Source organism: Dermacentor silvarum, chromosome 5, assembly GCF_013339745.2.
Source record: "Dermacentor silvarum isolate Dsil-2018 chromosome 5, BIME_Dsil_1.4, whole genome shotgun sequence".
In the NCBI taxonomy this organism is placed as follows: Eukaryota; Metazoa; Arthropoda; class Arachnida; order Ixodida; family Ixodidae; genus Dermacentor; species Dermacentor silvarum.
This window is the reverse complement of record NC_051158.1, coordinates 3,849,800-3,861,594: the sequence shown is the minus strand read 5'-3', so window position 1 is coordinate 3,861,594 and position 11,795 is coordinate 3,849,800. Positions and strand designations below refer to the sequence as shown.

General features: G+C 43.4%; 2 protein-coding genes across 2 annotated transcripts; both read left to right on the top strand.

Annotated features, from left to right (window-relative positions):
* The first annotated feature begins 368 nt into the window (after positions 1-368).
* Positions 369-3,905, top strand: LOC125945388 (uncharacterized). The gene is made up of 2 exons (XM_049667135.1): positions 369-524; positions 3,523-3,905. The coding sequence occupies exons 1-2, from the start codon at positions 419-421 to the stop codon at positions 3,903-3,905; spliced, it is 489 nt and encodes a 162-aa protein (XP_049523092.1). The 5' UTR covers positions 369-418.
* Positions 3,906-7,716: 3,811 nt separating this feature from the next.
* LOC119452708 (uncharacterized) lies at positions 7,717-11,348 on the top strand. Its single transcript, XM_037714665.2, has 2 exons — positions 7,717-7,868; positions 11,005-11,348. Exons 1-2 carry the CDS (start codon positions 7,757-7,759, stop codon positions 11,259-11,261), a joined length of 369 nt encoding a protein of 122 aa, XP_037570593.2. The 5' UTR covers positions 7,717-7,756; the 3' UTR covers positions 11,262-11,348.
* Positions 11,349-11,795: the final 447 nt, after the last annotated feature.

Genomic DNA, 11,795 nt, shown 5'->3' with positions numbered 1-11,795 from the left:
TTTAGATTGACCGTGACAAGTGGCAAGTAAAGAAAGGAGCTTGTGCGACAATCTTATCTTTCTACATCAATCACTCCCTATAGAAAAGCCTGTTCGACGAGCCCTGTCACGGCTGTCAGTGGCAAGCAAGCAATGTCGCTCGCCTACCCACACAATATGAACAGGCTTTAAGGACAACGTTCCGTCTTGCCTGGGGGGCAGTGTCTATAAATAAAGAAAAGAAAAAAACCTTTACTATGCAAAACAATAGAAGTTTGTGGCATGATTTCATAGAACTTGCATAAGAGCTATTTTTTTCAAGCATGTGGCGTAGCCTAACCTTCCCGAAGGCAAGCGGTCAGCAATGCCAATTTTGTATATAAGAAGCACATATGTCTTCTGCATCTTCACAAGACTTCTACAGTCCAAGACCGTGACCATGGCCCGCCTCTTTGTTGCCTGCGTACTCGCCGTGTCCGTGGCCTGCGTGGCCTCCTTCCAGCAGAGTGTGCAGTGGGGAGGAATGGGAGGAGGCTTTGGCCCAAGTAAGTTTAATGTGCAAGTCATATTTAGCCAAAATACGTGATCCGGGACTTGAAGCATTTTATGCGTCTGATTCTGTACCTACTGTTCCTTAACAGCAAGTTTTACTTCGGAGGTTTTTAAACCACAGATACCATCGCACAACTAAATTTTTTGATGCTTGGCACTTGAGAGAGCGTAAGCCGGTGTGTAGCGCCGGACATTTATTGACAAAATATTTGCGAAAATCTGAAATTCCCGAAAGATGGATTGTGATACACAGGTTTTGTTATTTAGAAATTAAAGCAGTTTGCAAAATATTCTTAATTCAAGGTAATGGGATTTAAAAAGTGAAAGAAATATATGTAGTTTGCCAGCAACTCTGTCAAAATAGTTATACGAGATGAGAAGTGCTAAATATATTTGCCCACTTCTTAATATGACCTTCTTTACAGTTGAAATAGCTGGTAGGCCGCAAAATTTATCAGCATGGTAGTTATCTAGAAAGTCGTGAATGCCTTTGTTGTCCGTACTGAGAAAATAATAAACAATGCCCTGAAATATACCAGTAATGTTTGCATGGCACTTTGCTGCAGCGTACCGATTGAAATAAGTATTTTACATACGGACACGTCTATATTGTAAACTGACACGTCAGAATAGTTTGCTTTTGATGCAAATACAGTAGATTCGGTTAAGAAAAATGCAATCGCTGCTTATCCTGGCAAATAACCGAGTTTCGAACTTGGTATTTAGAGTTCTCGTTTATCGCATAATTTTTTTTCAGCCTTTATAATCCTTTATATCCTAATCAATATTCCGCTTCCAGCTGTCAGGCTGAATTACCATTCTCACCAAAATTTCAAAGTGCATTGTAAATTTATTTAACTGTTTACAAGTAGACCGCGGTTCTTCTGTTTCAGTGTTACCTGTGTGTTTTTTTTTTTTTGGTGTACTTGAATACCTTTATTAAACTTCCTATTGAAGAACAATATCTGCAGTGAGCCCACCTATTGTTTATATTTTTCGGCACTTTCTGCCATGTCCAGCTTTACAGTTCTTACATTTTAGATTTTCTTTCTAAGGCCTCCGTATCACAGAAAATTGTTCGGCAGTTCCGAGTGGAAATATCAGGGAACATGAAAGAATTCTGGCTTTTTACGTGCCAAAACCACATTTTGATTACGAGGCACGCCTTAGTAGGGGACTTCGGGTTAATTTGGACCACCAGGGGATCTTTAGCATGCCCTCAGTGCACGGGACACTCGTGTTTTTGCATTTCTGCCCAATCAAAATCTGGCAGCCGCATCCGGTATTTGATCCCCTGACATCGTGCTTAGCAGCCGAAAATAAATAGCCGCTAAGCCATCGCAACAGCATTATTGGGACATCTTGCTGCCTAGCACGGTCTTATAACAATATCCTCCCCCCCCCGCAACAAGAAAAAGAAAGTTCCCAGATTTTAGCATGAACTCGTAGTCCCGGAGCAAAATAGGTGACACATCAGGAAGAGAACCCGCAACAGTTCGAATCCTAACTACCGCCACTCATTAACAACGGGAGCTCTAATAGAGCTCTACCATTATCCGTTCTCAAGAGAATCTAACGAACTGTATGAACTCGGCTTGTGCAACACGCCTTTAAGTTGCTCGATTTCGCATGCACAGCTTTCGCTGTGAATTGTACACTGCGTCTAGAATACCTTGGTCTAGCGGTGCGCGTTCTCCTTCGAACAAGTTATACATATCGGCGGGTCGGAAAGAAAATGTGTAAAAGATTGCCGGCAGAGTTTTTTTTTTTCATTTGCCACATAGCCGTAACGTTACTGTATAGCTGAGAATACGGCTTTCCTAAACCAACATGCTCCAGTTCAACATATACGCATAGTACCTGTTTTCCCCACCAGCCTGACTTGATTGCTGGCACCCTTGTGTGCTGCATGTGCAACGCCACGTGTGGACATCTCTGCGCTCCCCGCTTCTCTACCGAACGCAGCGTGAGCTCTAGCGTAAGAACTGACCTTAAGCACAACCGTTTTAGAACACCTCTGCATGTAACCGTATCCCCGCCTTACAAAAAAAAAAAAAACCCTTACCTTTAACTGCTTGATAGGGTAAAAAAGCGTTATATATTATGTATAGGTGGATGTTGCGGTTTCTTCTTTTTTATTTAGCCTGCTATGCATCTAGCTAAACGACAGAAACAGGTAGGGAGTTCACCGGAATATTCCGCAGTTGCATGCAGTATGGAAGCTATCAGCGGCAGTTTGAGTAAAGAGATAGGAGGGAAAGCCAGAAAGTCCTAAATTTCACATGGTTAAGCATTCGATCCTTTTCAAATTTTATGACTGCTTATTTCTTTCCATGTCGTTGCGTAGTGCATTGAAGAAACAGCTATGTGCTCAGAAACTAGAACGCAGGAATGCTGAGACACGAAGAAGATAACTCGAACAAGCGCTCACACACAACTCAATCGCGAGCGTGTGCTTGTTTCTGTCTTTTTAGTGTCAGGTCTTTCCTATGCTATAGCTTCCCAATAAATAAATATGAACTAACCCAGCTATACCCCCCCCCCCCCCCCCCACAGTTACATGCAGATTAAATAGGAATGCGCGGGAGTGCACTTTGTAAATGAGGTCTTCCCTGCCTGGCATTTGGTGAGGCGTGGAATGCGGGATTGATGAATAGTTGTAGCTGCACACGCTGGCAAAGGTGCACGGTGAATAGATTCCAAAGCCTTGTTTTGTCTTATTATCCGCAAATCGTGTTTTGTCTGAGCATTAGTAGAGGTTAGGAAAGCTTGGTACGTTTGTTTATTACTGCAGACGTTACTTTACCGTCGTGTTATATAGCAAAGATATAACCGTTTATTAAACTACAAGTGCACAAGAATACTCATTTGGAGGTCACGTCACGTTTCTCACGAGACACTGCTCATAGCCACGTGGGAGCTAATATCGTATGCAAACGCAAGTATACATGCTGGTTTAAATGGCTTGATGAGCTTCCTATGCACATACAGGCAGTGGTGGCTTCGGCAGTGGCGGCTTTGGCAGTGGCGGCTTCGGCAGTGGTGGCTACGGTTCCGGCTCTGGCAGTGGCGGCTTAGGCAGTGGCGGCTACGGTTCCGGCTTTGGCAGTGGCGGCTCTGGCAGTGGCGGCTTCGGTTCCGGCTCTGGCAGTGGCGGCTTCGGCAGTGTCGGCGGCGGCCTCGGCTCACAGGGCTACGGAAGCAGTGGATTCTACGGATCACAATCAGGACCCTCTTTCGGTGGACTTGGAGGGGGTTCCGGCAGCATGGGTGGCGGCATGGGTGGCGGTATGGGTGGCGGTATGGGTGGCGGTATGGGTGGCGGCTATGGAGGTTGGAGCGGCCAGAACCAGCAACAGCGATCTGTCTGGTGAACACCGTGAAGAGAAAGAAAAAGAGAAACACGGTCGAGACGCCGACTGCGGCATAATAAAGCAACTTTGGCCTCAGGCCGAGAGAAGTGCAATGGAGGCGTTTTTCATTGTTGTGCTTCTTACCAGCCTTATTTACACAACACACCTGCCTTATTTTACTTGCGCATAGAGTTAAATGCAAAATTTAGATCAACGACTTATGTCCGCCGTGCTGCCGTACACAGAAAGGCGCTGCGGTGGAGTGTAATGTCCGTCATAGAAGGAAAGGAATATATCTGTACAAAACACACAAAGGCGAGAAGACAAGCATATATGATTTACGATCTGTATTATATATACATACATACATGCATACATACATACATACATACATACATACATACATATATATATATATATATATATATATATATATATGTGTGTGTGTGTATTGCGTCTCACAGAGATAGTTTTGTCGTGCCTGAATTCGGTATTAAGATAGTCTTGTGTGCACTAGGTTGATCCCAGCTTTAGAATGCAGGCGTCACGTATGGAAAACTCGGGTTTCCCTTCCTGTCCGTTAGTAGCCGCGGGAGGTTCGTTTTTAAAGAAGCCCAAAATGGCACACGCCGCAACCATTCAGGAAAAGAGGCATAGAAAACAAAAAGTGTTGTGGTGATGCCATGCATACACGCACGTTGTTTTCACAGCCCCTTGTAAACTGTCTAGGCTTTGCTCTATAGCACGTGATTACAGCAAAAAAAAAAAAAAAAGGGGGGGGGACACGTCTGTGGGAAGAGACGTGTAAAGCCCTTTGAGACTTGCGCCACTAAGGTCGGTAACAAGTTTCCGCTAAGCTGTGATACAGTTTACATTGGCCAAACGAGCTTTGACACTCGCTGTCAAAGCGACAGCCAGTGTCCGTGGTCGTCGAGTGAGTTGTGCTTATGTTTGCCTGTGCGCGCGTGAAGCTATGCTTCGTAATTTAGTTAGCATGTGAATGTTTACATGTTTATACGGACGATAAAAGTACTATCCTTACCTTGTATAGCTTTCTAATAATTTGAAGTCACGCTTTGCCTTTCCGGGAAAAGTGCGACTTTTTTTTTTTACTTTTGAACGTGAATTTGCATAAGCCTTGTATTTGAATGTGTATCCGCAGGAGCCTTGCATTGTGGTAATGTGACAAATACAAATAAGAGAGTAAACACGCGGTGTCATTGACAAATTCCCCGAAAAACTATGCACAAGATGGCTTAATTATTTACCTCTATAGGGTAGCACATCAAAAAATCACGTTTTTACTTGTATTTTGCAGACGGTGATTATGATAGAGATATTGCTCACCTGTTGCAATACATTTGGAAATACAAAGTTTGCTTGCTTTCCTTTTGTAATAAGTGTTTGTAAGTTATTTTATCTTGGTTTGCCATGACGTTACTTTAGTGCTTGTTGCTCAGTGATAACTATCTCTAAAATTCTGCGCAAGTAAATCAGACATCGGAAACCACCACTACGACAATATGTGTCTGATGTCATTACACTTCTTTCGAGATGACGGGAGCACCTAAAACGTTTCCCGCATTTGAATTAGCCAGGAGCGAAATCGCTTAGTTGTCTGCGAAACAATAGTGCTCCTGGTTTGTTTCCAGTTCTAATGACCAATGGGAAACGTTACTAATGTAAAGCGTTAGGAATATCTGTGCAGTAATGAGACATTGCTTCAATTTGAAATTGTTGCGAAAAAGAAAAAAAAAGAGTGAAAAAACAGCTGCGAATGTGGCAGAAGTCTCATCATTCCTTCAGCAATCCATTTACATGATGGCGAGGCATTGAAGTTGGTGTGAAACACCCTCCGTGGTTGCGTAGTTGCTATGGTGTTGGGCTGCTAAGCGCGAGGTCGCCGGATCGAATCCCGGCCACGGCGGCCGCATATCGATGGGGGCGAAATGCGCAAACACCCCTGGACTTACATTTAGGTGCACGTTAAAGTACCCCAGGTGGTCGAAATTATTCCGGAGTACCCCACTACGGTGTGCCTCATAATCAGATCGTGGTTTTTGGCGCGTAAAACCACATAACTTAATTTCAATTATTTAAGGTGGTGTTAAAGCTCCGAATTTGAGATGCGGCAAAGGTTTTTGTTTAGAAACGAGAATAGAGCCTCTAGAGAACAAAACAAAGTAAACGTGGGAGTTTTACGCGCCAGGACTACGATCTGGTTATGAGGCGTTTTTAAGCGCGGGACTCCGGATTAAGTTTGAGCACCAGAATTTTCTTTATTATTATTTTTTTATCGGCATCCAATGCACTGTACTCTAGCATTGTTGCATTCCGGTCCCATCGGAACGCGGCGGCCGTTGCCGTGGGCTAACCCGTAACATCGTTCTCAACAGCCCAACGCTGCGGCCACTGACGAGTTCGAAAATGATTTCGCATGTTTAGTGTCAGTTATTCGTCAATTCCACCTGCGCAACACATGTGACGGCATGTTCGGATTTTGTTTTAAATCCTTTTCTCAAATAACGTGCATTTGCACACTAATAAGGCAGTATTTGTAACTTTTCGCGCTGTTTCCCATTTTTTACGTGTTTTGGCCCTTGAGACTTCACCGGCACAGAAAAAAAGAAGAAAAGAAAGAAACAGGAATATATGAGGCGCCATCTTTGCCATCTCATTCCATGGCCTTTCCCTAACAATCATCCAGATTGCGTTTGCATATCTCTAGAATTACCGTATGAACCCCACACGACTAGCTTTTAAATGGACACTAAACAGCAAAGTATATTTAACTGCATTATTAAATCACGAATAAACAACCGTCGCCGCCCAAAAAAGCTAGGCGGTTATGCTGCCTTGAAGTTTCTGCACCAGATGGTCATGACGTCAGGTATTCTGGCCGCATCTGCTCTGGGTCTCGCTAACTTTCATTAAGATAACAATAGCCTTCCGAGTCGTCCTGCCCATGATGACCACAAGGTATCCACGGCGCATGCGCGGTCCAAGCGTGGAGCGTTAGAAGGCCTCCAACATGTCTCTTGAGGGCAGTGGCGTTTGTATGGCTGCTGCAAAAAATAAAAACTGGACTTGGAGAGTTTCAGGAACATTCCCTACAACATACGCCTCAAGTACGAGAATATACATTGAAATTGATGACGTTCCACTATTGTGCGATTGCTGCGGTTCCGGCGCCAAGTTTAAACAAAACGATTGAACTTTAGCCTTTTTTTTCTCCTCTAGTAATCAACGTCTCGGAGCAAAATTCACAAAAACTGAGTTTCTAGACATTTGTCCAAATGCTTTAGTGTTTCTCAGTAGTGTCGCTCTAAATCTCAGTGTTTCCTGTATCTCTGGGATTGCCTCTCTAATGCCGGACCAAGGACATCACGCTGCAATAAATTGGTCTGAATTGTTACCCGTTAGGCTGAAAATATAAAGCGTCTCTCGTCAGAGACGCGGTGTTGCCGTGAGCGTCGAGCGCCGAACATTCTGCGCGTGCCAAGGACGAAGAAGAGACTTCACTGCATTCTTATTTCCTCCCATCAATCAATCAAACAGGGCGAGCTTGTACGTCCGCGTTTTTCAATGAAACGAATTCGTATTCTGCCTCGCCGTTGCAGAATGCCATATAGCCTTTGCAGCATATTTTCTTCATTGTCCGGGGCCTCCTTTTGTAAAACGACAAAGCATGTTCCGAATGACTTCGGTGACGTACAATCGAAACAATCGGTCGGGCTGATTTTCTCACGGCAGCTTCGGCATTTGGGTCAACCTCGCCGATGACAGGCGACCAGCACTCACATCTTTGGTCTATAAAGACCGTAGGAACCTCCAAAGTCTGCACAATTGTTGAGCAGCTTGAAGTAGGAACCATGACCAGCCTTCTGTTAGTCTCTGTGTTGGCGATTTCAGTTGCCTGCGTGGCCTCCTACCAGCAGAACATACTGTGGGGTCGTGGCCTCAGCGGTAACCCCTCAGGTTTTGGTGAGTATAGCTTTTGAGGTACTGTTTTCTTAACGTGTTTAAACGAAATATTATACATTTTGACGCGCCTCTTCGGATTTAGATATATCTACGCCGCATACTTTTGTTGCAAATGGTACCAGCGACTGTTCCGCAAATGTATATAAAAACGTATTACCAGCCCCGGAATCGCCAATTTGTGGGCTTCGAAGTAACAAAAACAAAACAAAAAATACATTCATAAGGGTACATATTTGCGTGCTGCCTACACTACCAGAACCTCTGAGAAGATTCCTAAATGCTTGCCTTATGTAAGCTATTCCTTGAAATAAGGATCTGTATGACGTAACAATTCTCATGATGACGATGATGATATATATTGGCAGAAGGGTCAGATATGACCAAAGAGCTTCATGCAAGTGGCGATGAGTTGTGAATGAACAAATAAAATAAAATAGGTAACGATTTCTTGCGAATGCTATTTTTTTGCGCGTCTTTGGTGACAACCGCGCTGCGTCCACGTGGTCATCAGAATCGGGCGTTCGCGAACGTTGGATGACAAAGAGGAACGAAGATAAGCGAGAACAAAGACTACAATTTACGGGCTCAGCTATCTGTGCTATAATTTTAAAGATCTAGTCAAAAACGCGCTGTACATCTTTTCATTGAGACGGAATGACTATCTGAAACAGTGAAACTAATGCACCACCACCGTTAATATGGCTGCTACTCATTGTCTCAGGACAGTTTTTTCTTATATTTCCTAATGCCCAAATTCCTAAATGCTCTAGTATAGTAAGTCCTAAATTATAACTAGGCATGTATATTATTGCGCTTACTAAAAGTTGTTGCCCTGCCTTGCATTCGAACTTCATTATCTAAGTACGCCTGTACACTGTCATGTTTCTCTGGATTTTACTATATTTTTTAATTCGAAGTGATCTTCTTTAAACAATTAAAGTGAGCAATTAAATTTCATTTTTAAATTACGTTCTTCATTTCAATCTCTTTTTAAATTTTATTTTTGTATGTTCTAACGTCACTTATGTTACCTCGTAGCGAAGCTCCGTCAGGCCGAATGGCCTTTAGCTTCGCTTCATTTTTCCTTATGTGTCTACAGAAATAAATAAACCGTTCATTCAATTTAGTCTATAAGGCTGCACAATGTACAAACAAATAAAAATCAATAAATAAATTATAAACACTTGAAATAAGCACAAACAAACGCAATGAACAGGAAAGGACGACGCTTGAAAGCGCTGAACTGGTAATTGAAGATTTTAGGATAAAAACTAAGCTTCACGTTATAGACGTGATGACTATCACATGCGTAAGCTCAATAAACCACGAACCATCATACGAAGAATGAATTATAGAGGCCAAGAAAAATAACTGACTAAATAACACAATACAGTAGAACCCCACACGCATTTGCAGACTATAACTGCCTAAGGCAATATTTAACAACAACATGAACAAACTTTTTATTTCGGTTCACAGTATACACTGCAGATGGAGGAAGATTGGGCTAAAGGTGTTTTGCAACACCTGACAAAGGTCCAGCCTCCTTTCGGTTGTTCAAGCACATGCGGTAGCAGTGTGAGCTTTACAATTTTTTACACAATGTTTACGAAGTCACGCACAAATATTACTACCGATAAGCTAAACTGTCCGAGACAGGGGAAATATTCTATATCCTACCGACCGACATTTACAAATGCCTACCAGTACCTAATCTCTCACCTACGTAAGTTCCACCAAAGTCAAATAAATTGCACAACAAGCAATTGCCTACTTTGAAGCCGAATTGCGTGATCAAAATTGCATAATATAAGGACACAAAGAATGTAATGATAGCTGCTTGAAGAGAATAATTTTTTGAAATTCATTTATTTGAGGTGCTTTGCTGTGTGATCTCTAGGTACTGCTTTAACTGACGGGCAGGGTAAAGTTGTTCTAGCGGTGTTGGCGCTTCCAATGCAGTTTGATTTGGAGTGTGGATGGTTTCACACCACTAAAATAACAGGTCATAATAAATAAATAAATAATTATTATGGGATACGGCATGTCTTGTAAAGGATCTTTATTGTTTACAGAAAACACCTCCCTATTTATCATCATCATCATCATCATCATCATCATCCTATATGTTTTATGTCCACTGCAGGACGAAGACCTCTCCATGCGATCTCCAATTACCCCTGTCAAACCCCCAAAAACCCTGTCAATTACTCCTATTATTCAAACTACCATAAATTCAACGTTTCTTGTACTTAAAGGGGTGAATGTCACTTATACGGTGACTAACCCGGATTTACTCTCAGGAAAGAGTGGTCTGCTTTATTTCTTGTCGAATTAAAGCTGCTATGAGCACCTAAATGTTAATGAAGCATTTCCCCCAAAAGTGTGTGACCCGGTACCCCTACTACCATTGACATATGGAGTCAGAGTATGGAGTCAGAGTCCATAATTCCTGGACTCAGAGTCCAGGACTTATGGACTCTGACGCTTCCATGGAAAACATGCAATTACTGTTGCGTGAGTGCTTTGTCTGCTCTGCAGGCTTTACAAGGGTATTGATAGAGAAGAATAGAGATAACTTTTAATTGGATATAGGTGGAAAGGTCAACCGAGTGATGTGACTCTAGACTGTTACCACATGCTGGTGAACGGGCTTGGTGGAACGAAGGAGACAGATAAATACAGCATGAGGAATGTAGTATGATAGCTACTGCATAGTCTACTGTTCTTGTAAAACACGCAGGTGTATGCCTTACAGCACATCCGTCTTGGCGGAAAGCCGTCGAGACTACTGGAGCGTAGCCAGAAGACCATCTACTTATAGCATGCACAATTTGCTGGGCTGTTCTCGACCCAGGCGTACTGATAGAGCACATGCTTCAGGGCGTGAATATTTGTCGCAACATTGCCTTGATTACCGAGTCTGGTGGCTCACGGTAAATCTAAAAAATTGCAGTTTATTTGATGCTTTCGGCTGTAAATGCCTGACAAAACCTTTTGTGGATTATTTCTATAACGTGGACGATAGAATATGCAATACGAAACTTAATGCTAACAATTTTCCTATGATCGGAACAAGCGACCTCATAAACACAAGACCCTATAAGAAAAGTAAATATCCTCGTCACCTTTGCAGGCGGTGGCAGATACGGAAACCAAGGAAGTCTCGATTACGGAAGCAGTCATGCCTTCGGCGGTGGCCTGGGAGGACTGAGCGTATATGGAAATGGAGAGGGAGACAATGGCGACAGCTTCGGATTCGGTGGCCCCTATTCTTCGAACTCTGACCGCCGTTACCGCAATACACACGGAGGTGCAGGTGGTCTTGGCAGCGACTTCGTTGGTTCTTGGTTTGGCCAGCAACAGCAGCAGCAGCGGCAGTTTGATTGGTAACCTGTCTGACAAATAAGAATACCAACGCTTTCGAGAAGAAAGTTCCTGTACAATAAACACGTCGGTTCTCTTGCTCATTGAGACAGACACCAGTGTGGCAGTAACTGTTTTTTTTTTGTGGATATAACGCAATACTATGATCATTGACTTGGTGGCGGTAGTAATCTCCAATATCAAAGAAAATGTCGCCTGCCCCTGCGCTCTCTGTGTATTGATAGGGGGATAGAGCAAAGAACTCTGTCCCTTGTGAGAAAAAGTCAGAGGCCTACGACACACGCAGCACAGTCACAGCGTAAGCTGGTGGAGCGGCTCAAGAGTAGCTCCAATTTCGGCACCACGCACACCAGGGTCTTCGCCACAAAGTCTCTTCGGCTCGTTTCGACGAGAACGATCTGAACTGCCCAGCCCGGCGTTGACGGCGAGCTGCGGACTTGTAATGCTCTCTGCACAGCAGTCTGCTGAGCCCGATGATGACTGGTTGTAGCCGCGCACGTAGCTCTACGATTCACTTCTTCAGCAGCGATACCTACCTTG

Coding starts and splice junctions, on each gene's coding strand:
- LOC119452708 (XM_037714665.2), top strand. CDS start 7,757: ATGACCAGCCTTCTGTTAGTCTCTGTGTTGGCGATTTCAGTTGCCTGC. Junction 7,869..11,004: donor CGGTAACCCCTCAGGTTTTG/GTGAGTATAGCT, acceptor TCACCTTTGCAG/GCGGTGGCAGATACGGAAAC.
- LOC125945388 (XM_049667135.1), top strand. CDS start 419: ATGGCCCGCCTCTTTGTTGCCTGCGTACTCGCCGTGTCCGTGGCCTGC. Junction 525..3,522: donor GGGAGGAGGCTTTGGCCCAA/GTAAGTTTAATG, acceptor ATGCACATACAG/GCAGTGGTGGCTTCGGCAGT.